Here is a 25,617-nt window from a genome sequence, read left to right as displayed (position 1 = left end):
ATGACTATATCCTCCATCTTCCAACCACGTCCTTCAAACCCCTCCGTCGGCCTCTGGGGTCTCCCAACCTCATCCGTAAACTGGTGTGAATCAGATTACACCATAACCTTCTACATCGCCGAATTCTTCAACTCCTGCAGTTCATTATGCATGGTATCATTCGGTCTACTAGGCCAATGGTCACTTTCCTATCTTTCCAAAAACGTCAATAGCACGCCAAGACCCCGTAGACCGGACCCAGAGATCTATGATCCTTTACAAGAACATCCCAGGTTGATCGGTGTGAATAGGATATGGTTGACATGGTTTGCCTTGCAAATCGTCGGATGGGGCTCTGTGGCGTTTCATGGAAGTCTTCAGTGGTGGTCTCAGGCGTTCGATGAGGTACCAATGGTTTGGACAGCAATATTACATTTATCGACTGGTCTGGTGGGGAGATATGATCCATTTCCTTTAGCGACTTCATCCTCATCGTCATCTCAAACCGAATCCAAAGGGTGGGTTGCTAGTTATTTGGTTCCACAGCTTCGCCATAGTACCGGTATACGTAGTAATGGAGAACCATATACACCGATTATCACAGCCACCTTTTTAGCACATGCGGTAACCTGCAGTTTATTACTAACTTTATTCCGCGGACCGAGTCAATTCGTCATCTTTCACATCCTCTTCGGATCCGTGGAACTAGCTGGGTTCTTCCTAACCTACACGATCTCAAAGGAGGCTTCTGACCCTGATCATCCACGTGGTGTTGGGTATATAAAAGGATGTCATTCAGATGCAGTTTATAAATCACTGCTGCAAAGACACCAAAAAGACGTTAAAACGCTTCACAAACGGGGGCTTTGGTTCTATTGTATCGCAATCGGTATCTGGAGTACCGATCTCAATTTCTGTGAATATATCAGTCGGATTCCATTTATTTACCCCTCGCTCAATTTAGAAGGGTTTGAATGGGTTTATACGACGTTCAACCCGCAAGGACACGCATGGTGGCATTTACTCGTCAGCATTGGGTTCTACCATCTTGGCATTTTGGTTACATATGACCGTATGTTGGCAGGATACAGAACCTTTTGGGGGGGAGTGGAGAGGAAGGAACCTGGCTGTTTGGAGTTATTGAAGGAGGAGAAGGTCAAGGGAAGAATAGTGGGACGGAAAGGAGATGTTCCTGTTATTGAATGGATTTATGGATTGATCCCTGTGGTTGCAATGTGGAGGCCACATGTCTATCGGTGAAAAGATCGCGAATTCATGAAGTTCGGAATTGACTATAATGCACGGGAGCTGCCATTACAGAATATATAATATACTTTAGGTAGTTCTTGTATCGTACATACATACTTTCAGACTAAATTACCAAGTCACACGACGATTTCAATCCACCCCGCCTCAAAATTAAATTATAAAATATCCCCAGAACCAATCCACCGATAGGTGATCATAAACACTACCCCACTATCCACATCCCACTATCCACATCCTACTATCCACATCCCACCCCTTATAACCACGCTCACACGCACATATACATATAAAAAACGAAGAAGAGCCCATTCACTCAATAAGTCGGCGCACCAGCTACGCCCACAGTCAGCACCATCGGAACACGTTGTTTCACACGATAAGTCATCAACCTACTATTCCTCGCCCAATCCAACCAACTGCCCTCATAACTAGCCACATTCTCATACCCCGCCGATTTCGCAATCCTAGCCGCCGAATTACCCCTAATCCCGGCTTTACAACTAAACACCAACTCGGTATCTTCCGAAGGTTTTGAAAATCCAAATCTATCTTCGAAGGAGTCTGCGGAGAGGAACCATGCGTCCGGAGCTGTGCTGAAGGGCACGTTGATACTGTTTGGGATTATTCCCGATTTTTGGAGTTCGTGTGGTTCACGGACGTCTGTATATGTTAAAAAAAATGTTCAGTATAAGATACAATATAATAAATACTCTAGAGAGGATTTATACATACCGACAATCAATCTTTTAGGATCCGGATTATCAGAAAGCTTCTTGACCTAACGGATTACAACAGGTATCAGTAAACCAACCCACCCCAATCACAAACTTATATAAAGTACTTAAATATAAAGTAGAATAGAATAAAGCATACCTCTTCAAACGTAACAACCTTAAGAGGCTCCACCTCATCCGCCTTCTTAATATACGTCCTTACACCCATCGACTTCGCTACCACCGGTGTAACAACAGCATTCGCACGAACCGGAGGCCTATAAACCGACAATCCCCGTCGAGCCGTCATACACGTACATAACCGTACAGCAGTCGTCTGCGACGGTCTAGACGCAACAGCAACCAAGGATCGAGAAAGCGGTGAACGGATTGGAAGCATGGCTAATGCTTTATATATAAGGTTGGTGATATATGTATATGTATATGCGGTATGTTCGGATTCTTTATGGTAAGTTAATTGAGCCAATGGTCTGTTAAGGCTATACGTATACTGGCTATAGGAGGATGTGGGGTGGGTGATATATCGATAGAAAAGGCGACAAAAGAGTCTAAGAGGCAGTGGAAGAACAATAAGTTTTCTTTTTAGTTATTCGAGGATAATACCTATTACCAGAAAGGCGCAGCTAAAGCGCTCGAGAAATGGTCGACTTCTTATGTACTTTGGCTCCGAGCTTGCGAAACGAAACTTGAGGTCATCGAACGTTGAGAGCGACAACGCAGGTCAAAACGGTCGTTAATTACCAGCTGATAATTTGCTTGGCTTACATGCGCTAGGCTGGCTATGGCGGTGCAGGCTCGAACGTTCCTGTACAAAACGGAGAAATATTGTACTACAGGCCTTTGTCTTCCATGTTATTTCAGGGGTGTTTGGATAACGGTCAGTCCGGGGAAACCAATGACTGAGAGTTTTAAAATATGCACGCCAGATATGGCTTTTTTTTCTCCTCGTCGAGTCGTATGTTAGCATACTAACCAGTACTACTTACTCATAGTACGATACGTATACCTTCGAGAACGGCATAGTATGCTACGTTGTACTTACCAATTGGAAAAGAAATTATCCCGCTGGAAAAGACAAGATAGGTGAAAAAAAAAGAAACCGTTTCTTTGGACAAGTGAAAGCGCAAAAATATGTACATTACAATATACAAAAATAGTTCAAGGTACTATTTCATGGGTGGGCGCGCGAAGCAGCTAGCTGGTCGATAGTACTCTTGGTTCGTAAGAGGCGTATATACTGCTACTGTTCCATGCAGACAGAGAAAAAAATGTACAAGTTTTCAGCACAGTCTGCAGCAAACTGTCCTGAAACCACCTCTCTCCACTTCTATCCGATGATATCCTTCTTCTTAGATATTTTTTTTTTTTAGGAGACGATATCACCGACATCAATCACCGCTGGCGTAAACGGCAAACCGGGGCCCCCGTCCGTCTTGCTTGGCAAATCAGCCCCGGAAGCCGGACTATACAAGTACCACCCTTTCAAAGCACTGATAGCAGCCTTAATCTTAGCCTCCGGCAAGCTACTACCCTGACCTTCACCTAGCTTTTCTTCTCCAGAGTAAACCCCGACAATGAACACCGCATGTCTGGAGTACCGACCGGTTTCCTTTTCCAATCTTGCGATTGGCTGCTGGAACCCTTCCCTAACACACAATCTCGACAACTCTCTGGTAGGCTGCTCGAACTGGAATAATTTATCAACATCCAACTTCCTGCTCAAGACATGAGCATGCACAAATTCCTTCGTAGACGGTAATCCACCACTGTGCAAGTATACGCCAGCAACCGCAGCCCTAACAAAGCTAGCCATGGCGAGTTGAAGAGTCGTAGCATCCTGTCCGGGTCTCTGAGATTCCCTCGCAGCTTTCATCTCCGGGGTTTCAGCCGCAAGTTCTGCATTAACGGATGGGTTATTTTCGAAATTTGGTACCATTCTATTCCTTTTACGTGGGATATTGAACCCGACTCCACCCTGGACTTTATATAACGGTGTTCCTGGTGCTACTCTGTTGAATTGAAGTAATCCCGGATCAACAGTTTCACCTGGTGCGAATGCTGCTTCAACACCCCATCCCGTACCGACTGCAGCGAGCGCTCTAGGTCCGATATAACCATCCATAGCAGTCTTGAGAATTTCGTAAGGTAGACGAGGATATTGAACCATCAAGTATTCGGAGGCGTAGTAGCCCAGCAAGACGTTTCCGAGATTAGAAAGGCCGTCATTGTTGAGATGATGTTCTGATTCTGCAGTTGGGTCTATTAATGCCCTGCCGAGAGTTGTGAGAGGGTATCCATTCGGTAGACCGAGACGACCGTGGAGAGCAGCTAGTTTAGCTGATTGTGTCGGAAGGAGACTAGGGATGACGGCTAGAGATGATGTTGTAGAGAATGGTCGTGAGGTTCTCGGCTTTAATGATGATGATGAAGATCGGATAGTGGGTATCGATGAAGGACGAGAAGTGGCACTAGAAGAAATCGATGTTGATAAAGACGATGATGAGGAAGAAGATGAAGGTGAGGAGAAAGAGGAAGAAGAGGTGGTGGTGGAGAAAGAGGAAGACAGAAGGTCGTTAAGGCGGATTGGGTTGCCGCAGACGCATCGTCGAGGGACGGCGAGGGAGTCCCATGTCGACCGCGAGACTCTCCTCATCGATATATGTGAAGCTCCAACGGATGATATAACAAATGAATGAATGACTGACAAAAAGAGGATCCCGTCTTATTTGTCCCCTTCGCTGACGATTACTTTGACCTTTTCCGATAAATCATACCAATTGGGTCAGTACATATCAATTTAGGCGGGGGAGTCGGATTGAATATATCCCACCTGGATTGTACCAAGTAGATATGTGAAGCCAATTTCATCCGCCAATGTTCACTCACAATTTGACAGAAAAAGAAGAAGAAAAGGCACTCGTCAGTTCATCAGGCGACCAGCGACATACGACAGTCTCCAGCAATATTACAAAAGAAAAGATGCCGGGAACTGGTCGACGGGGTGGGGTTCTCTTTCGTATAGTCCGATGGGAGGAGGTTAACGTTCGAGGTTAGAAGTTAGAAGTTAACAATTTTGTGTCGAGTGCAGTGTCCCGCCGCAAGCAATTTTTTTTCGCTGCCAAAAATTCAACACGGCGCTTTTCCCTTTCCGTCCAAGTTCCGAATCCCTGCACACGATCAAACTGGTCTGTTAAGACTTAGACGCCTTTGAACAGGAACTGGAACACCCGCGCCATTGGCTGACAAGACCTCCGATTGGATGTGCTCTTTGCCTGTTGTTTGTCTGTAACCGATAAGTTGATGTCAACGGCTTCGAATTCAACATCAAGACAGAAGTAGTCCTCCAGTCCACCTTTCTCCAATACACACCCACACCACCCAGAAATCCCTTCTCACAATGGTACGAACCCGATAAAAACCTCCGAGACGTATATACGATTTACTCACATTCTCCGTGCGAACTCTAGGGCGGCGGCGGCAAGATCCCTTACCCAAAACACGTCTGGTCTCCGGCCGGAGGCTGGTACGGTCAACCTAAGAATTGGCGGACAAATACCATTACAATGGGTGCCCTGTTACTAGGTGTATGCACCATGGCCTTCCACTTGAGCTCGAGGATCGAGCATCGAGAACATATGCCTGAGAAAGGGAGGTTTTATCCTAGTCGTTGGGTAGGTTTTTTTGTATCCTATCCGGGCGCTGTGAGGGGTTGGGGTATATGCTGACCAAAACTTGTGAATGCAATAGTGGTCGAGAGAGATCAGAGAATATGAAGCGAATCAGAGAGCGAGAGAATCGTCGTAAATCGGGAACGTGGGGTATCAGGCAATTGGTTTGTTTGGTTGTACAGAGAGGGTATCCTGGCGATGCTATTCAACTGATCTTACGAAGAGATCAGATGGCATGTATCGTCGAGGTTATGTCCGAGCGATGACTACTAGGAAGTCATACGATATTTGTATATATTAGTACATCGACAAATGAAATTTCGTTCGGCGGCGGCGACGGCGACTACCTTATCTCGAATTAAAGAATAGTAGCTCTTCCATGTCTCCAGATCGGGACTATATCAAAGTCGAACATGAACAGTCGCTGCAGAACAATATGATGTCGTCAATTCTCGCAATGCAATGCACGTGTATCTATTGTACATGGTCGGATTATAACTCCTTAAACTCCAATGACAGTTATATATCGTCTCGAAATGAAGCAAAACCCCATCCAGTTATCCAAAGATGTCAATTCAAAATCGTCAAGGTATCGGCACCACCGGTTTATCCACCCAGATAGATACCCGCTGCTACAGTTCCCCCCTCTCAACTGCCTTATTAATAGCCTTCCACTCTTCATCTTCCCTCTTCTTACTCAAAGTAAACCTCACACTACCGTGTAAACTTCTATCAGTCAACTGCTGTCCCTTAGCCCCCCCTCTGATCTTATCGCCAGCAGTAACGACAATTTCCTCCTCGTCCCTCTCCCTTCTACCCCTCTCCCGGTCGGCCCTTCCGTTCACATTTCCATTAGAATCACTATATGGAGCTCCGTACCCATAATTCCCCGGTGTTACGGGACTAGCCGGCGGCATTCCCGCGCCAAGATTATTATTATTCGGCGATATACCCTCATTCTTGGCTTCACGATTCAGTTCAATACGAACCCTTATGAACGCATCTGCTCCGTTTCTGGGTCCTACGAACGTATGGTGTAGGTGGTCGGTATATAGATCCAATATGTCGTGACAAGTCTCCAATACCGCCGCGAAATTTGTCTTCCATTTGTCGTAGACAACCGGCACAGCCGGACCAGTCGACGGAGCGAAATTCCCAGGTGACATCGTTGCCGACGGATCGATTGGTGAATTTGTAGCCGAGGATGGCGTGGTCGTGCTTGATTGAATAACTCCTAGGCGAATCCCACGTAATCTGGCCGCGATAATTAAGGAAGCCAATGCAAGTTCTTGTGGTGTAGCCTTCAAACAGGCCAATGTCTTATGCGCGTCGATAGCAATCAACCACGCCAACGCCGTTATGGGTTTCGAAACATTATAAAACTTCGAGAATTTAATCAAAAAAGGTTGGTGGTGTCGTGTTCGGAAATCGAAGCTGCAGGCTTCGAGGATTTGTCGCTCGATACCAATTATACGCCGATGTTGTTCTTCTAATACCGGGGAGTCGGAGTTTATGGGATCATCACCGGAGTATCGGATGTTGTAAGCAACAGCTTGGATTTCTAGCGACTTTTTTAGGGTATCTTCGAATTTAGAGGCGGTAAAGAGGGACGCTAGGCCGACGTCCTAGATACTATGTTAGACTCCATCCATATTTTTTAATGGATCAGTAATTTTGATGAGGTTACTTACGGCAATATTATAGTCGATGTCGGGGTAGTATAGGCGCACTCGATGATACAATGCCATCGCCGTACACCGCGTTCGATTTGGGCTACCACCAACCTATTAGCCCTCCATCTCGACTACCGAACCAGCAAAAAGAGGGTGTATAACCGGAGAAACATACAATCCCAAGACATCCGAAACCGCCCAGACCATATTAAAAACGTGAATAGCACCTTGCTGATCGCGCGACTGTGTCAACACCCGATTCGGCTTTAGATCCGTAATCATCTGTTCGTTCAGGTACGGCCGAGAACGTTGAAGAACCCTTGGCCTAGGTTCTCCGCTTTCGTCATCGCTGGCTGGTGCCATCGTGGGGCCTCTGTAATGTTGGTGATTGGATAAATATGTGGGCTTGAGATTGAGGTGTGTGAATCTCGAGGGGGGTAGTAGTGACGGTAATAACAAGTAGAAGTGAGATTTAATGGCTGTTGATCATAATTTATATCATGAGACGTTGTGCGATAAGGAACGGCCTTAATAAGAACGTAAAGTACTCGTGGTCGTTATAGATTTCCGCGACGGACATAAAACGTGAAGATCTAGAACCGCACAGCACCCCAATAAGATAAGCACTTGTTTCACATACACTTTCAGTAAAGTGAATTGGGGGATCTCACGGACTATTTCGATATAACGGCTTATATAAGTATTTATATAGCAGTTAGATGCTATTAGAGCGAACTACTGAAGCTCCGCCTGGTAAGAAGTCGAAGAAGGGATATATCGAAAGAGACCTTACTTTGGGAGGGTTATGTCGCGCGAGAAATCGAGGCTCCTAATCCTTGCTCGATGCCAAGTTCCGCTAGTCCTAAAGTGGAGCTACAAAATACAACGGCAACACAGTGATTACCTCGAATAGGCTGTCGACATGTCCATTCGTCGTGAATTTATATTATCACTCCTAGAAACAATTAAGATGAGTACTGCTCTCTAAGCTTCTCACATGATACATATTATCTCAAAGACCGAATACTTTAGAAGAGCCCCGTGTTGCGAGTAGGGGGGTAATATTTGCATGAAAATATACAAAAGATACTATTTATAAGTACTAATACCTCTAATTCTGCCGCCAGAACTCGTGGGCTCATTTATAAATGCCATCTCCGAACCCTCGCGGGGGCTGGCTCCTTACCAAAATACTTCCTCTGATATTCTGGGAAATATGTCACATCTTTCTCCAGGTCGTCTGTCGTGCATTTAAGGCCCGAAATCTTGCTCCACTTTCGTAAAACGTTCAATACGCAAGCATCATTTTTTTTGTCATTCTTGACAATAACCTGGGCTCGCCATTCCCATGGAGTTTCCGGTCCTAGTGGGCCGCGGACCCACTTCCAGAAGAAGTGAATTATTTGGCAAGCGTCTAAATCCACCCGAAAATCCACATTCCCGTCCGGTTCTTGATGTATGTTAACGGCATCCATCCATCCAAACCCCCAAACGACAAACTCGACGCCATCTTGCCACTTTTCAAAATCGAACCACTTCTCGTTAATATAACATGCTCCCCATACCTTTCTTGGAGGCTTCCTTGAATTGAGTGTATTGATCCGATATATTGCAGCATTGCCCCCTTTTACTTCTCTCGTGCCACCGCCTTTCCAATTCTCCGGGTTTTCTTTTTTATCGTTGTCGCAACCGTCCAATACATGGAAGAAGTTATCAAGGCATTCTACATCCGTTGGATATTTATCAAACCAGATCAAGTCCAATTCAAATTCTTCGGGGCTCCCATCATAAAATAATTGTATCCAGCTCCCTCCCCCATTCTTCAATTCCAGTCCAGGCCTCCTGGCACAGACTTGATGAATACCTTGAGCAATAAGCTCCCGGTTAGCGTAGTGATATATAACTTTGAAGTTTTTGTCTGGGCTGCCGCTATCCGTATTGGCCAACTTAAGGCCATTACAGTGGTTTACCGTGGAATCCTTTGGGGCCGCCGCTGTCAACGTCACAGTGGATTTGTGAAATGTTGATGGGAATTTTATTGGGGGATTTGCCACAGCTGTTGACCATGATAGAGGGGGTTTGGCGATAGGGTGAGTTGCAGTAGATGTCCACCCAGGGGCGGTTATAATGATGTTCGTAGGCGTCGGTTGGCTGGTAGTGAATGCCCTCGTAGACCACGGGATCGAAAAATCCTTGTCCGTAGTTTTCGCAATATTCGTTGGAACTGTCATTGCCGGGTGAGTTTTCACATCGAGAGATGAAGGTATCAGAGTTGCTAATTCCACCCTCTGTCCTGATGTTAATCCCGTCAGGCTAGTCGTAATTGTGGCAGATGTACCGTTTGATAACTGGACGACGAGGATTAACACCCCACCCAGTACGATCACAGCCTCCGCCGCAAGCCAACCCAAAGGCGACCAGAGAACAACTCCCGCTTCCGAGGGGATTACGGGCTCCACGTCCACCGGAGTCGGTTCAGGTGCCGCCTCACCTTCACCTTCTTCTTCCTCTTCCTCTGCTGGTGCAGACGTTGGAAGTGAAAGAGTCTCCGTCGGAGTCTCTGAAGACACACTTGGGGTTGCCGAAGAAGTAATGCTCGGAGCAGTTGAAGAGTCAGTTGAAGAGTCAGCTTCAGACGAACTCGAACTTGTTGAAAAACTCGAACTCGAACTTGTCGAAAAACTTGAACTCGAGCTTGTCGAAAAACTTGAACTCGAGCTTGTCGAAGTAGATATTGGACAATGTGCCGGATGTATGTAGGCGAGGGTTATCTTGTCACCTGGGCCATGGCGGGGATCACTTATCAGCCCATGTGCTATGTTGTCGTCCCAAGTACCCTTTTCCCAGAAAAACTTATCCCAATCTCTAGGTCCATCCAGAGCCCATTTGCCGCACCATACCCCCCTAGCCCCGTTGTATATTACTTTGGGCACTGGTTTATCTTTATATTTTTCTGGGTTCCTCCGGTCGTACGCATAATCGTACATAGCATGAACCGCTTGTTGTATCGTCATCCCCATTCCCCCAAAATATGCAAGCACGGCTGCAACTGCGGGGGCAGCTATTTATAAATTTAGTTAGTGTCGGGTTTATACACCTAATTTATCCTAAGACTATCAATTAAGTCTCAAGGAGCTTTAAAAGGGGTTATACCGTAAGATGTCCCCTGAACCATCTCTAAAGTGTCATAATCTTCATAACGAGGGGCAATGGTATCCGCGAGCGCCCAAATCTTCATCCAGTCCGCTTGTTGATACTTGTTCCGAAAAGTCCTGGGTTTGACACCTCCCACCGCTATTATAAAATTTTCGAACTCGGCTTCTGCGCCGAGGGTCGCTGGGTAGCAGTTCAATGGATCTTCCTACATATGCATATCCCGAAGATCGCTCATGTATATTAATTAAAATCCCAACCTATTCATCAAGGTATAATCGCTATGGAGGCCTTAATACTTACCGGTTTACCATTTCCCGCACTCACCGTTACCACAACATTACCTAAGTCCTTCAATAAGAGAAAAATTGACCTGATAGCAATATCGGCCCATCGTCGCTTACGCCTTGGGTCGATTTCAAACAGACATAATGAAATGTTGATAATAACTGGATTTTTGGGATGATTTGCGAGAATATCTTTGTAAATTTTGATAAGTGCATCGAGGAAACCCAAGTTTGAGACTACACTGGCAGCACCTAGTGGTTGAACTTTTACAGCCTTAAGGTTTGTCCTTCCGGCGAAATAGCCGTGGAACCCTAAAATTTGAAAAGCGACCCCCGTCCCATGGTTATCCGGGTCCTGATTTCTCCATGGCTCTGCGTAAGGACCTGCCCTGCATGTGTCGAATAATAATATGTTACAAAACCGCCACATCTTTATATAAGGCAGTTATAGAGACTTGAATCAAACCTAGTTAAGGGATATCAAGTGGTGTTAACTTACCACATATATGGGCCGCTCCGCTCTTTCCTGTGGTATGATTGAAATCCCTATATATATGGATGTTGGAACTTGTAAGCACGCAAGCGTATACGCGTATTTGGACAGACCTTCAGTTGAATTAAATTCGGAGCCTCCATCAAACTCTTTACAATACACCATTGTACTTTAGGATAAGTGCATCAGACTTACCATACCGGCCAAATTCAGTCCACTGTCAATCACATAAACAACTGAACCTTCCCCCTGACTATGATGCCAGTAAGTTTTCAGTCCGCTCTCCCAGAACCTAGCGGGTTTCTTATAATTCCATTCATCTGGCGCAGTCCCAGCGACTTTAGGACCCCAGCCATGATCTTTCACCCACAACATCTCGCCATCGGCACCAAAGTCTTGCCCTTCCTTGGCGTTGGGGGGGCGAAGATCTTCCTCGGGTTCTTCCTCAGGATCTTCTACGGGTTCAGCCTTCCTCCTCTCTAAGTTATCATCGGCCCGGGTGCGCGTGGGCATCTCCAACCTAACCACACCCGTATGCACCGTATGACTATGGCCTTCAATTCTAGTGTTAATGTCGGTCTCTCCTCGTTCTCCGAGATCATTTCCGTCGAATCCCGATATTCTCCTCTTCCTTCGAGCTCTTGAGATGCCAACATTCCAATCAGGGCGCTTCCGCAAGATCCGCGTATTCAAATCGGGGCCGTCGATATAACTGCCCAAAATATGCTGCTTCGTTAGAGTGTGGGCCGTAACTCCTATAACAGCTTCGCCAAAATAGTGAAACTTAAAGTATTAAGGCAGAATTAGTAATGATTTCATCTTGAGAGAAAAGCTGCGCTAATACACGGGAGAAACGTCTAAAATAGGTAACAACCAACCCGGAATTCCGTACCGAAGAATATCGCAGCAAGGTATTTTTGTGGATAGATCAAGTCGAAAGATTAAGTAGAAAGGAAGAACAAAAGGTGTTAGCTACTTACTAGATGTTCATACTGAAAATATAGGATCCATGCTTCCGGCTTTGTAGCCGGGAATACTACAAATATCGTTCCAATTGCTTGATGATGGCATATATAAATATGCTTATCAGCGTTCTGATAACTTTTTCGTAGTAATGATACCTGAGACCAAAACGAGCCGGCATCCTCGTGAAGCCACATATCTTGCCATAGTATGGCTATCCAAGCTGTAGGTACCTCTCGGAAATGACCCGCATCTGGTAGAATGCAAAATGCTGCCAGGAAAAGGTTAAAGAAAAATACCAACAGAGTTTTGATGAATAATCGATTTGCCATGGTGAATTTATGGTGAAGTAAGATCTCCCCTAGTGGGCATTTCAAGCTTTGAAGCAGAAAAGGGCTGCCTATAGGGGTACCAGACCTTCCAGATATATCGATAAGCAAGATACCTAAGTAGATTATGGAAATAGAACAATCAAAGTAAAATCGATATCAAATTTGAACTCTTGTTTGGTCTCGAGACTAATAATTACAGCATTATATATGTATATACAATTGAGACCCAAATCGAATATAAGTCTAAAAAACCCCTACTTCTGACGAGAAAGAAAACAAAAATCTAATCATCGACAATTAACTACCAACCGTCTAGGCAAAACATGAACCTAAATTTAATTCCCACCGCACTTGAAATTCTAGGTCTTGTCACAGGCATGTACAAAGATCCAATTGGTATAGATCTAGATCTATCGCTACTTCGCTGTCCTGGCCAATTTGCAATGTTTGTTGGAAACTTGTATGTCGCAAGTGCATACGTGTTCGATTCCAAGCACTCTAGACATACACGATCATAATGTGTGACTAAATTTATAGAACTTATTCGATCCGGTAGATATAAATAGATAGGCTAGTATAGGGTTCCTTTCCCTTGGTACTTTTGTAAAAAAAAAAAAAGAAACCCCGAACTACAGTATATCAATAGTTTCCCGGAAGTGCTTGACGGCCACCGTGCACCTTAATCGACGAGACACCTTTCGAAGTATACTTAGGTTCGGATAACCCAAAATCTCGGTCTCAATATACCACCGATATATAGATAAAGGAATATATAGCTGGGTAGATATTTATCATGATATAACATTCCGCTTTTTGAAGATGGCCTTTGCACAATCATTCTATCAAGTTAAAACGTTAAACGGCAACTAATAGAATACGTAATACGTAATATTATGCATCGGCGGACTAATCTAAACCCCACTTACAACAACTTATTATGGTCAGTGAGCGTCTAGATAAGAGAAGAATATAAATTTATGAACCAGTTAGTTGGATATTTAGACTCAACGAGTTTAGACTAGTTGGATTTGGAGTTACAATGGTCTCATTGCATTGCATTGAGAGTTCCGTGAGTTGCAATAGATGTTCTTGAAGGCAAGTCCGGCAGCAACACAACATTTCCAACATTCCAACATTTCGATAGCAACTACACCCAGCCTCTTACACAACAGCATATGGTGGGCGGCTGGATTCCATACATGCATATATATCCTTCTCAGACCTTGAAGAAGTAGTTGTTTGGCTTGGAACTACTATAATAGTATCTAGTACACTTTTGATATCGGTGTTTATCTAGCTATATAACCCAGTTTTTAGAATCTTGTTGCAGGTTGCAATGTCTTAGTCTCAGCTCGGAACGTTACCATAACGTAACGTAATGTAATGTCTATAGCTATTTTTCAGATATAAAGATAACAGGCACATGTACATGAGCACTTAATTTACCCTAAATATCCAAATATATCCCACACGGCGTACGTAGTTTTGATGTGACATCATAATTCTAGACCCCGGTATCGATCGCCTTCGAGGCTTTCGATCGAGGCTAAGCCAACATGTAGATATATATATTTTTCGATATCTAACAAAGCCTTCCACGCTCTTGGACTCCCTAAATTAATGTTATATATATCTACGCATTACCGAGAAATTTTTGAAGTCAAATTAATGCAGATGCAGTACCTGAAATTCCATGGACCTAGCATCACTTTCTTTTTACTACCCATATCTTTGATCAAGATGTTCGCATTTACCCCCTCAGTATACATATCTTTCCTTCTTGTTGTTCTATCTGTATTTCTCCCTAATCAGTGCGAGTCAAAACAAGTACCTAGCCATCAAAGAGGGATAGAAGAATATGGGAATAACGTTCGGCTTTGGTGGTTTATTTTCAAGGTAAAATATTGGAGACAACTTTATGAAATCAGCTCCATTGTGGACGATTTATTGCCGTGCGGAATGACTCAAGACAAGGTTTCAATCGGTGGCCATAACAGTCAGTATCTGGGTATACCTTTCATCACTGTTAAAACAGATAAAAACATGGCCTGTAGCGAGGAGGAATTGAGCAAAATCTATAAAAGACATGAAAGAATTGTAAGTTTCTACATTAATGGATCTTTTGGACATTCTAGCAATCATTCCAAGGCACTAGTGGTAGTTGCTTGATAGGATGTAAAATCAATATATATACATATATAAACTCTGTCCCTAACTCCTATTATAGCTGGCTGGGTGGGGAGAGGTACCATTCGCCACCCCCCCCAACCGAATAACTGAGCATGCAGACGCCATTATAAAACCTGGCGTTGTGGATCCGGATCCAGACGAAACAGTGCCAGAAATTAAAAACAAGCCTAATTCTAAACACGCCGGAAAACTTAAATTCGGTTCAATGGCCAACCGTCTTCCGAACCAACCCAAGCCCAGCCGGCCCAAATCGAAGCCCGAAAAACCGGACTATAGGTGGGAGTTAGGTTATGACAACCCAATTATCCATGATGGGAGGGTTCGAAAGCACAAAGATGCCAGCTCAGGCTCAAATCTCAGACCGCGGGATCCAGCCCCCAAGCCCCCATCGTGCCCTACCGCTGACCATAATATCACCATAACAGTAGAGAGTTTTTATGAGAGACGAAAGATATGTCAATCACCAAACACTAGTTTAGAGGAGATTGGCGGTCGGTGCTACACCAGAAGTACAACCGGGTGCTCACAGGGTGAGGGCGTCACTATCTATCTTATCGAGACGGGGGTAGACATGGATACTATTGTAAGTTCTGCTCCCGCCTTTAAATCATCATACACAGCTATTTATCTAACTCAATACTCGGAACTAAATAGGGAAATTTTCGTCCACTAATAGAGAATATGTCAATTGGACCGGTATGGCAAACCCTTAGGCCTTCCAAATACTCGAATGTGCCGCAGAAAACCTCTGTGATCAAAAAGATATATAATCATATAGATTAATCGACAAGAACTATCTTACTGATACTCTGAACTCTATTTTCACTCTTACTGACAGGATCATGCCACTGACCTTGGAGACATAACTGCCTTCGGATACCATGGAACGGCTATGCTCAGCCTCATATCGCACAACCGGCTTGGTTACGCACCGAAAGCAGATGTTGTGTTCGTAAAGTATTACAATAAATACGGTTACTATACTACAGCACATCTATTCAATGCGTTGATATCGGTCTTCGATGAAGTAATGGACGGTGGCCTCAAACAGGTTATAGTATCATGCGCTTGGTTTTTCGATCAAGTACAGCCAGACAATCGGCTTTTTGCGGATGTATACGACCCGCCTGATCAAAAAATGAGAACAAATGACCTGATTCGATGGCTTACCGTGCAGTTAATGACGGTTTTTCGGAATCGCAAGGGTATCATTGTTGTTACTAGTACCGGGAATGAGAAACTAATAACAAAAAACAATCCCCACAACCGTAATGCAAAGGTACATAACATTGGCTTCTTTCCAAAATAATCCTAAAAAGTATATAACTAGCACCCGGCCACCACTAACATTACAAAATCACGTTTGTTCCTTTCGGAACCCCAACAGCCCGAGTACTATTTATCCCCAACAAGTGAAAGTGGACAGTTCCCCGACGTCATAGTGCCGGTCGGGGCATCGGACAGACAAGACATGAAAATGTTCGATGATATACCAGGCTCTAATGACGTTAAAATCAGGGCCTGGGCTCCTGGAGAGGGTATTCACGTCGCTGGACCCGACTTCAACGCCGATGCAGGGGTTGAGTTAGCTACAAGTGTGTCGTTTGGTAAGTCATCTATCCAATCCATGAATCAGCTAGCTGCAGGTTCCATCGCGATTTCTTCTATTATTTAGCTAATCCTCCGCACCAAAACGTTGATAGCCGTTGGCATAGTTGTAGGACTGCTTGCGTCCTATATCTCGGAAGGGGTCCCAATGACAAAAGTAATACAGCATTTATATGATTTAGCATGGCCGCGGGTTCCAGGGGGCCCAAATATCGTATGGAATGGTGTTGAGAAGGACGAATGGCCCGGGGGAATTCCACATCTTCCACCACGACGGCCATCTGGGTATTAACCTTGATAGCTGTCGTAGGCATATTAATATATATCATTATAATAAAGTTGTTTTTTTCCCCCTTCAATACCGGTATACCATCCCAGTCTGAACTACGCGGGAGCCTTTGCCAGTAATGCCATTAATTGTTCTTATCTGAATGCAAAATTGTAGTACCGTATCGATATAAGCCCTTCCTAGGATCCTTTGTCACCGTGGCCATTTATCCAACAATGAATAACAATCAATTTGCCAAATCCCGATTTAAATAGCTAATAGATATGCTACGCGGTTACAAATAGTGTCGAATTAATTTACCTAGTATATGATCAAGGCAAGAGTGCTTCGTTATCTCAGGCGATGTAATACAAGTGCAAGGCTGTAACAGACAGACTTAGATATATAGAGTTGGAAAAAAGTGTCAGACCGACTATCACTAACTACCTAAGTATGCATATTTCTAATTCTGTACTCTTAGTAGGGGCTCTTGAGTGTCTGCACCATACTTCCTCTCCCCATCATCATGATGAGGTTCAGCCAAAGTCAGTAGTCCCTCATTAAACTTTTCCCCATCGATCTCTCGTGCCTCAACCCCCTCAGGTTGCCACAAATACTTTGTGTATACCTCTTTCAATAACTCATCCGTAATATGCATCTATCAATCAGCCAATCAATTAGTAACTGTGCGCCCCATCTCTCCGAATCTAGTTCAAAACCAGAGTTATATATGTATACTCACATGTTGCCCTCCTGTCTTCAAAAACTTCAGCTTTCCCGCTGCATCCAACTGTTTCAATCCAATCCAATCCTCCTTATACAAAGTCCTATCCGTCAGCCACGTTATCTCACCATCCTCCACCACTTCAGCAAACCATACGCTCTCCTTTGGAATAATAACCTGATCCTCATCGAATTTATACAACACCAAGCCTCCTTCTAACCCGCCTAGGTTAGACTTATACTTCTCATTCTTAGTATCCCTTTCATTATTGATATCTGCCAAGAACCCCGAAGCCTCCAAATACCTGTCCATCTCATCAGGACTGGGATGTCGATAATACTGTGCAGGAACAACATGAGATTGTACCCAATCACTCCACTTATTCGCATTCAACCATCCGAATGCCGTTCGACACAACCAATCCGTAGGTTTACACTTCACAAACTCGCTGATCCCATTATGAGGGCTACCGAACGTAACCAGCGTATGTACCTTTGGTAAATTACACGCTTCGACGTATCCGCGCATGAATAATCCTCCCTGGGAGAACCCGAGAGCATGGAATCCGTAGGGTGCAAGTGGGGTTGTAAGATTTGGATTAGAGGCTAGTTGGTCGCAGACTTGGCCCATTTGGTCGTGAAGGGATCCGAAATAACTGGCCTTACGGTCACCACCGGCATCGTCGGCGAGATGGATGATGTGTGTGGCCGCGCCGGGGTATATGGAGGTGTAAAGATCAGCGACGGATTGTAAACCCGGATTGTCGAAGGTATCGCCTGGTGTTTAAGTCATGGTCAATCAATTGCGGTCTTCTCTTAATAATTTCATAATAATTCGCAATATATAGCCGGCTTAGTTACATACCTAGTCCGTGCCAGATGACCAGCGGGAGAGGCGATACAGCCCCGGCAAGCGATGCCAATGTGCCGCCGAGGAGTACATACAAAGAAGCTGTCCCGCGAACCATTGTGAGAGTTTTTGTTTATCTGTATGATACAGAAAACTATAGATTATGGATTACAATTAATTGGCGAATCCGCGAAGGGGCTGACTTGCTGTCGCGTAAGACCAGGGAATCTATCGGCACATAACCAACTCGAAACCCTTGATAGAAAAAAAAGCGACCGCAATTCTTCCGAGAAAGCTTTTATAGATCTATCCGAATCCACATATATGTCAAGTGGGGTCTTAGAAGTTCGGAGGGGAGGATTACGAATGCGCTTGCGACAGCGCCGGAAGACGTGTGGTGCTTTTGTAGGGTGCGATTGGCGAGCCACTAATTTACTTACTGTAAAACGAACGCGCCCGTCGCCCGATTCAATGGCATGCGCATGCGCATGCACTGTCAGCATAAAAAAACGTTATCGTTCCTCGTATAACTGCAAGATACATGGAGATCACCATTATAAAACTGCAATTTCGGCATGTTCCCGCAGATAATAGCCATGCATACGTATATGAGGTTCGAGACCCTGCAAAGACCCCAAGAGCAGTGAAACGACGGGCCTGGTGACGATCTCAAGGAGTCCTTAGCCCGGTTGTTAGGTCGCACCTGCAGGGATCATCGTCTACGGATTTGGGTGTGTTATACACGTGACCTTGAGATTGATGAAAAGTCACCAAACCGATTAAACTGTGGAATTTCAAGCAATTGATAGTCACCCGGAGTATATTCTATTCGGGCCTGAGAAAGCAGCGCGCGGGGAGAGGAGAAATACAGAAAATATATATAGAAAATGAAGGAAATGATATTTACACCACCAAATCTACGTATGTAATTTTATTGCTAATTTAGAAGGTACTTTAGAGTTGATTGATACCATTTCTCTGATATCTATGATTTATATACCCTCTTGCCTATCCAGCCCCTCCATCACACGAGAAAAATCTCAACCTTCAAAGGCGCTAGTGGTTTAGTGGTAAAATCCATCGTTGCCATCGATGGGCCCTGGGTTCGATTCCCAGCTAGCGCATAAGCGTTTCCATTGCCTTCGAGGTCCAAGGATCTATCTTGTGAATCTTTTTTTTTCTTTTTTACTTTTTCATCTATTCAATCATGATCTCCACTCATTTTTTTTTCTATTTTACTGCGATACATCATGAACATATATGATGGTACTCTCTAGTGTTGATAGGAGAAAGAGGTGGAAGGTTCGGGGTGGTAAGTAACCACAGTCATTCAGTATATATCCAGAACAGCAGACAGCGATATATATAAGGCTATTATACATGTAAACTAGATACCACTTTTCTCTAAAACTCCAAGCAAAGCAGAAAGAGGAACAACCCGTCAGAAACCGCAATATCAATTGAAGTGACATTCATACTAAACTAAATGGATCAATCACTGGTACGCCTTCGTCTTTTTCCCCTTTGCCGCAGCAGCAGTAGCAGCAGCATTCGTTTTCGCCTTCCTCTTCAATTGCTCTCTAATCCCAACTTTACCACTGTCAGGCTTTGATTTAGTTTCCTTTTTGTCCTTCTTTTCTTTTAGGGCTAGTGCTGGTGGTGCAATCCTCTTGTCTCCAATTTTCAATTTTTTGGCTTGTTCCGATAGGTCGACGGTTTTAGGTAGCTTGACTCCTCCATCTTCCTCTTCAGCATTGTCGCTATCATCCTTTTCAGCTGTAGCGGCTTTCTCATCAACTTTCGATTTCTTCGCACTTCCTGGCGCCTCGACTTCACCATCAGCCTTTCTCTTCTTGTTCTTCTCCTCTCCGGCAGGCTTAATTTTCCTGACAAAATACTGGTCCTCCCCATCCTCTGCGTCACTATCCCAATTCCTCTTGGTCTTCTGTCTCTCATCCCTACCCTTCTTATTCTCAGACTTCTTCTCCTTCAACTCCTTATTTCTTTCTTCCCTACCCTCCTTAGTTTTCAAGTGTGCAATACGCTTGATCTCCTCCTCGGTCAACACATCTTCATCGTCATATATACGCTCAGTTAAGTATACTGGAAGCGCAACAGTCTCTGCAGCCTTCAAATGAACAGCCCTAATACCATTCCACCCAGATTTCAAGACGTTGGTAGTCAAATGTGTCATAACGGTTGTAACATTCTGTGCAACCTCTTCTGGCGATTGAGCCCTAATTCCAACCTTGATAGTCTGAGAAGCTGAAGCAGCAAGAACGAAGTAAGTAGCTTTTATAGCCTTTTCAATTTCCTTTTGCAACTTCTCTGCGTCGGCTTGTTGTTTCGATTTTGGAGCTTCGACATCCTTGGCTGGTGGCTCAATTTTAGAAAGTTTGATGGGAATTGGGACTTTTGCCGAACGTCGGTAGATGGATTTTCCGAGCAAGGAAGGGAGGAGTGGGATTACACGATCATCAGCGAGGAAGATATCATGAGATCGCTCGAGTTGTCTGCGAGATTCGAAGGTTTTGTAGTTGGTTTTTAACTTGGAAGGAGCGATTATGGTGAGGGAGGAGGGGTGGTATGGAAGGTGTGAGACAAGGGAGCGGTAGTAGGTCGATGGATCTTTAGTGATCAAACAAACTGTAAATGTAGGAGATGGAGAAGTGAGGTAAGGGTTTGGAAGGACACTATCGAATGATATCGATATTAGTGGCGATGGTGACAACAGGATGAGGAAGTGAGGATTGTATCATACATTCGCTCCTGCTTAGTCTTCTTATCTTGAGTGAAGAATTTCTTCGCTGTAACAATCAACCACAGAGCAAGATCCGGGTCGGCGACTCCGACGGTGCCATCCTCTAGGTCGGATTCGTCGGCGTCATCGAATAAAGCGGCTTTTGGAGCAGCTGTTTTCTTTGTCGCGAGATGGGCTTTGAGGGCAGCGACGGCTTTGGCAGCCTAGAAATGAAAGGTCAATTAGCAATTGGGGTCAATAGTACCATTCAAAGAATATGGATTATTATACCTGAGCCTCGCTATATGCAGTGGATGCCGACGTTGTCATTTTATTGGTGGTCAGTTTGTGCAGACTGTTGAGGCGTCGATGTCGGGATGTGGTTGTCCTGAGAGCGAACAAAAAAATTTTTGGATGTTCTTTTTTTGCGACAGGCCTTGGCGCGAGAGCCACACGACCTCAACCCATGTTAGTCCCGTTTAGCTTAGTCATCCACCGTCCATATAGTGCTAGTACCTGCGATGTTTCAACATTCAAATCATGATCAGTGCACAATACTTCACAACAGCTATCAATATCATTATCAATATCAAAACTGATATCTCTCAAGACCCGATGAGAACCGATTTGATACTATTATTATATCACCTTGCATGTAACCACGTCGACTCCAACATGATAGAACAGTTCGGAATATCAACGCCGATGCATATGATATGTGCTTGAATTCGAATGCATCTACCAAAGCAACCTTCCAAGGATTATACTCGGAATTTAATCCCTGTGATTCGCCCGGGTCCCTTAATCCATTCACTAGTTAATCCTTCAGTTGATATGTTGCTACCAACAGGTATCTTCCAACATCTTCACGAGATCAACATTGATGCAGTAGGGTTACCTTGGGCTTTTGGCCAAGAACAAGACGGAACATGCCTCCCACTTTTACAAGGAGAACATGCATTCCACCCAAATGCATCCCTCGTTATACATACCGATGTATTATCAGATGCACAAGAGCTAAAGATTAAAAAGAGATATCACGTAACACGGAGTCCACTCCCGGGAAAAATAGACGAGAATTTGTCTTGGCCCTAGCGAAAGCAGGGTTGAGCGAACGAACAAAAACCAACGAACGACAGGTATCCTTCGCTAGACGGGATGCAGAATTCAAAGAAAAAGTCCATTTTTTATTATATGCCTGCTCGCGGCTGAGAATATTGGCATTATGCCGTGTTTCGACTTCGGATGCATCAAGCGGTCTATCAAAGAATTGAGAAATCTGCGAATGACTGTGCGCTGGGCCCACCTTGGACTTTTACAATCTTCCAACGTTTTTACAATATATAATCCCTCGATGTCGCCGGCCATGATGTTACAGGATGCCCATACAATCGACTCTCATAGGTCTTGTCCACCTTCGTTCCTATTCATTCGCTTGAAAGATCTCTACATTCGTTTTCATATTAGCCATACTTCAATTGATCATTGCAATTTTATACAGTCGATGTGAAAGCAGAAGACTTTCAATTGCATGACCAAAAATGAATAGCGGCTGGAAATTCAAGCTGGTGTCACTCGTTACGACACTGGCCTGCCAAATTGTTCCTGTCTCTGCCGGAATCAACTATCATCACCTCCAAGAGAGAGGAGTAGCACCCACTACCACTACGGCCCCTCGGACTACAACTTCACCATGCCCAACTGTATGTCTAGATTTCATGACAAACAGTTGTGGAGGACTTTGGGGAACATGTGTACCACATTGCCCTGGAAAGCCCTTTCCTAACCCGACTCCACCGCCATGTACTTCAACTCGAAGAACACTTTCCCCACCAAATACAAATTGCAATCTTATATGCGTAGACAATTTTACACCTGACAGCTGTGGCAACGCCGGGGGCACATGTTTTCCACATTGCCCCGGTCAACCTATAACTGAACCACCCCTACCGTCATGTACTTCAACTCCTGCTACAACTTCAAGTTGCCCTACCTTATGTCTGGATTTCATGACAAATAGTTGCGGAGGTCTATGGGGAACTTGTTTACAACATTGCCCTGGACAACCGTTTCCTAACCCGACTCCCCCACCATGTACCACTTCTTCACGAGCTACCGTTACTACAACATCGAAGACGACCTCCACAACTTCAAAGCCAAATTGTTCAGCCGTCGCAAGAGGCGAAACGCCATACTACTTAGATCAATTTAAACATCAAGGTCTATGGCACTTAAACTCCTCCTACCCCGTATACAGAAATGTAAAGTGCTGGGGCGCCAAAGGCGACGGTGTAACAGATGACACAGAAGCCATCATCAGAGCTTTATCCGAAGGAAAAACTTGCAAAGGCTCTAACTGCCAAAACTCCTATATTCCTCCTTCTCTGATATATTTTCCCAAGGGTGATTATATCATCAGCAAAACTCTACCTATATACCGTAATACTCAAATTCTTGGAAATCGAAGACAAAGGCCTATTATCAGAGCTAACGGGAGGAATTTCGCTGGTTCGGCAATTCTCGAGACGAAAGTGAAAGAGAACATTGGCGCTGGGGCTGGAGATTTCATAACACTCAAATCCCTTATCCTCATTGGTGGGACGGTCCCTCCTGAACGGGATTTCGCTGGAATAAGATGGAATGCCGGATATGCTAGTGGTCTCTACGAATTAGAGACCTTAATGAGTTCTGTAAAAGGCACTAAGCATCGTGGTATAGTGGTCTCAAATAGTAAGTTTTCGGTTTCTATATGCATTTTATCACAATAAGTCACCTAATCATACTTCTATCTATAACAGCCCCCCATATCTGGATGTCAGATGTCTCCACGAACTGGGGCGAGATAGGTATCGACCTATCAGTCCAATCCGGAACCCTCAGGGATGTTGCAATTCTTGAGAGTGGGAGCATCGGCATCAGAATAACTTCATCCTACTCTCTGACCCTCAAAAACCTCTTTATCTACAACACTCCAATCGGAATCGACGCCTCGAAGACAAACCCTGGCCCCCCGGTCTCCCAAGCCGTCAATTCCCTTGTCGTATTAGAAGGTGAAATCATCTCCGCCAAAGTCTTCATAAAAACCGCGAGGGGCGGAAGTTCAACATACCCCAATGGCGCAGGTTCAATAGTTATAGAACGCTTCACTGTTGCCTCCGGTATCACCGTTGTTCAGAGGGACAATGGAGTAAACATCTACAACCCTTCCCCTGTAAACACCTACCGATTCATAACTTTATGGGCCCAAGGTCGAAGATATACACCACCAACCTACGAAGTCGCAACGATGCAAAACCCAATAACGAACCCCAAATCCTCCCAACCCAGATTACGAGTCGGACAGGAAAAAGGAGTCTATTATCCCAAAAATCAACCATCCCCAGCTTATGAAGCCTTCAAACCCAACGACTTTATCAGCCTAAGGTCCCAAGGTATCAAAGGCGACGGAATCTCAGACGATACTGCTAAAATCCAACGAGCGTTCAACTTGGCAGCATCAACTAACCGTCCCATTTTCGTCGACTATGGTATCTACATCGTTACCAGGACTCTATTAATCCACCCAGGAACCCGAATCGTCGGTGAAGTCTGGCCCAAATTCCTAGCCGCGGGCTCTTACTTCAGCAACGTCAAAAACCCACATCCAGTCTTGCAAATCGGGAAACCCGGCCAAACCGGTCGTGTAGAAATCCAAGATATCCTAGTTACAGCCAAATCCGGTTCAGCAGGTGCAATATCCTTCCAATGGAACCTCAAAGGTCCCGACCTTTCTAACGACGTCGGAGGGATGTGGAGTTCTCATTCCGTCATTGGCGCACAACCCTTCAGCGGTCTCGAAGCTGCTCAATGCAGCCACGGCGCCAGACCTTTGAGTAAATGTACCGGCGGATTCATGCATCTACATATAACCCGCCACGCTTCTAATATCTACCTCGAAAACAACTATTACGCCGCAGCAGCTTACCAATCCATCCAACCGTCCCCATCCGGACCTCTAGACGTCTACGTAGGTCGCGGGGTCCTCATAGACAGCAGTCCCGGCAGTATCTGGCTGTACTCAATCGCATCTCAAAACAGCGTATTATACCAATATCAAATCCAAAACTCAGCCGATATTTTCGCTTCAAGTTTAGAATCCACAAACCCTTCTTTCCAACCAAACCCCATGGCACCGACACCGTTCGGCGTCATCAACACCACGTTATCAGATCCAAACTTCGCTACGATATGTAAATCCCACACTGGCGCCGCATACGCCAAATGCGCTAAAGCGTTCGGGTTGAGGATTATCAACTCGGATAACGTGGTAATATATTCTACGTCTTTATTAAGCGGACAAAATAACTTTGCTCCTAATTGTCCCGGTGGACACTTTAATTGTCAGTTGGCTATGGTTAGTGTTGAGAAACAGGCTAGGAGTCCTGTTAATAAGCTTGTGAGTATACATGGGTTTACGGTCAGAGGGGCGAGGTATGCGCTTTTGATGGATGGGAAGATTATTATTGATTCGCAGAAGAATGCGGGGACGTCGTTGGCGTTGCCTGTGGTTGCTTGGTTCCTTGTTGGTGGAGGGTTGCCGTCTTAGTCTTTCTTTTTCTCGTATGATGTTAATCACAGGTTAACGTTGATTACGAAGCTAGTTATGAACAGTAGCTTCGGTACTTTATGAATGAATGATTTAAGGGAA

At 44.7% G+C, this 25,617-nt stretch overlaps 10 protein-coding genes across 10 annotated transcripts; 4 read left to right on the top strand and 6 right to left on the bottom strand.

Moving 5' to 3' along the window:
* On the top strand, nt 1–1,239 carry AOL_s00210g50 (uncharacterized protein; the record flags this gene model as incomplete). The annotated part of the gene is made up of 1 exon (XM_011128852.1): nt 1–1,239. One exon carries the CDS (start codon nt 1–3, stop codon nt 1,237–1,239), a length of 1,239 nt encoding a protein of 412 aa, XP_011127154.1.
* A 322-nt stretch (nt 1,240–1,561) lies between these two features.
* AOL_s00210g49 (uncharacterized protein) lies at nt 1,562–2,361 on the bottom strand (the record flags this gene model as incomplete). Its single annotated transcript, XM_011128851.1, has 4 exons — nt 1,562–1,581; nt 1,642–1,908; nt 1,981–2,026; nt 2,122–2,361. 4 exons carry the CDS (start codon nt 2,359–2,361, stop codon nt 1,562–1,564), a joined length of 573 nt encoding a protein of 190 aa, XP_011127153.1.
* Nucleotides 2,362–3,348: 987 nt separating this feature from the next.
* Nucleotides 3,349–4,635, bottom strand: AOL_s00210g48 (uncharacterized protein; the record flags this gene model as incomplete). The annotated part of the gene is made up of 1 exon (XM_011128850.1): nt 3,349–4,635. The coding sequence occupies one exon, from the start codon at nt 4,633–4,635 to the stop codon at nt 3,349–3,351; it is 1,287 nt and encodes a 428-aa protein (XP_011127152.1).
* A 744-nt stretch (nt 4,636–5,379) lies between these two features.
* On the top strand, nt 5,380–5,786 carry AOL_s00210g47 (uncharacterized protein; the record flags this gene model as incomplete). Its single annotated transcript, XM_011128849.1, has 3 exons — nt 5,380–5,382; nt 5,450–5,653; nt 5,730–5,786. 3 exons carry the CDS (start codon nt 5,380–5,382, stop codon nt 5,784–5,786), a joined length of 264 nt encoding a protein of 87 aa, XP_011127151.1.
* A 496-nt stretch (nt 5,787–6,282) lies between these two features.
* Nucleotides 6,283–7,686, bottom strand: AOL_s00210g46 (uncharacterized protein; the record flags this gene model as incomplete). The annotated part of the gene is made up of 3 exons (XM_011128848.1): nt 6,283–7,275; nt 7,342–7,423; nt 7,499–7,686. 3 exons carry the CDS (start codon nt 7,684–7,686, stop codon nt 6,283–6,285), a joined length of 1,263 nt encoding a protein of 420 aa, XP_011127150.1.
* Nucleotides 7,687–8,465: 779 nt separating this feature from the next.
* AOL_s00210g45 (uncharacterized protein) lies at nt 8,466–12,327 on the bottom strand (the record flags this gene model as incomplete). Its single annotated transcript, XM_011128847.1, has 6 exons — nt 8,466–10,384; nt 10,477–10,684; nt 10,780–11,152; nt 11,263–11,309; nt 11,452–12,039; nt 12,250–12,327. 6 exons carry the CDS (start codon nt 12,325–12,327, stop codon nt 8,466–8,468), a joined length of 3,213 nt encoding a protein of 1,070 aa, XP_011127149.1.
* A 2,183-nt stretch (nt 12,328–14,510) lies between these two features.
* AOL_s00210g44 (uncharacterized protein) lies at nt 14,511–16,641 on the top strand (the record flags this gene model as incomplete). Its single annotated transcript, XM_011128846.1, has 6 exons — nt 14,511–14,648; nt 14,779–15,324; nt 15,396–15,491; nt 15,580–16,020; nt 16,072–16,348; nt 16,445–16,641. 6 exons carry the CDS (start codon nt 14,511–14,513, stop codon nt 16,639–16,641), a joined length of 1,695 nt encoding a protein of 564 aa, XP_011127148.1.
* A 439-nt stretch (nt 16,642–17,080) lies between these two features.
* On the bottom strand, nt 17,081–18,308 carry AOL_s00210g43 (uncharacterized protein; the record flags this gene model as incomplete). The annotated part of the gene is made up of 3 exons (XM_011128845.1): nt 17,081–17,275; nt 17,360–18,117; nt 18,206–18,308. 3 exons carry the CDS (start codon nt 18,306–18,308, stop codon nt 17,081–17,083), a joined length of 1,056 nt encoding a protein of 351 aa, XP_011127147.1.
* Nucleotides 18,309–19,685: 1,377 nt separating this feature from the next.
* Nucleotides 19,686–21,260, bottom strand: AOL_s00210g42 (uncharacterized protein; the record flags this gene model as incomplete). The annotated part of the gene is made up of 3 exons (XM_011128844.1): nt 19,686–20,883; nt 20,952–21,154; nt 21,222–21,260. The coding sequence occupies 3 exons, from the start codon at nt 21,258–21,260 to the stop codon at nt 19,686–19,688; spliced, it is 1,440 nt and encodes a 479-aa protein (XP_011127146.1).
* A 1,211-nt stretch (nt 21,261–22,471) lies between these two features.
* On the top strand, nt 22,472–25,515 carry AOL_s00210g41 (uncharacterized protein; the record flags this gene model as incomplete). Its single annotated transcript, XM_011128843.1, has 2 exons — nt 22,472–23,660; nt 23,729–25,515. The coding sequence occupies 2 exons, from the start codon at nt 22,472–22,474 to the stop codon at nt 25,513–25,515; spliced, it is 2,976 nt and encodes a 991-aa protein (XP_011127145.1).
* Between the last annotated feature and the right edge of the window lie 102 nt (nt 25,516–25,617).

The sequence above is a fragment of the Orbilia oligospora genome (genome assembly GCF_000225545.1).
Source record: "Orbilia oligospora ATCC 24927 unplaced genomic scaffold scaffold00210, whole genome shotgun sequence".
Classification (NCBI taxonomy): domain Eukaryota; kingdom Fungi; phylum Ascomycota; class Orbiliomycetes; order Orbiliales; family Orbiliaceae; genus Orbilia; species Orbilia oligospora.
This window is presented reverse-complemented; position numbering and strand designations above follow the sequence as displayed.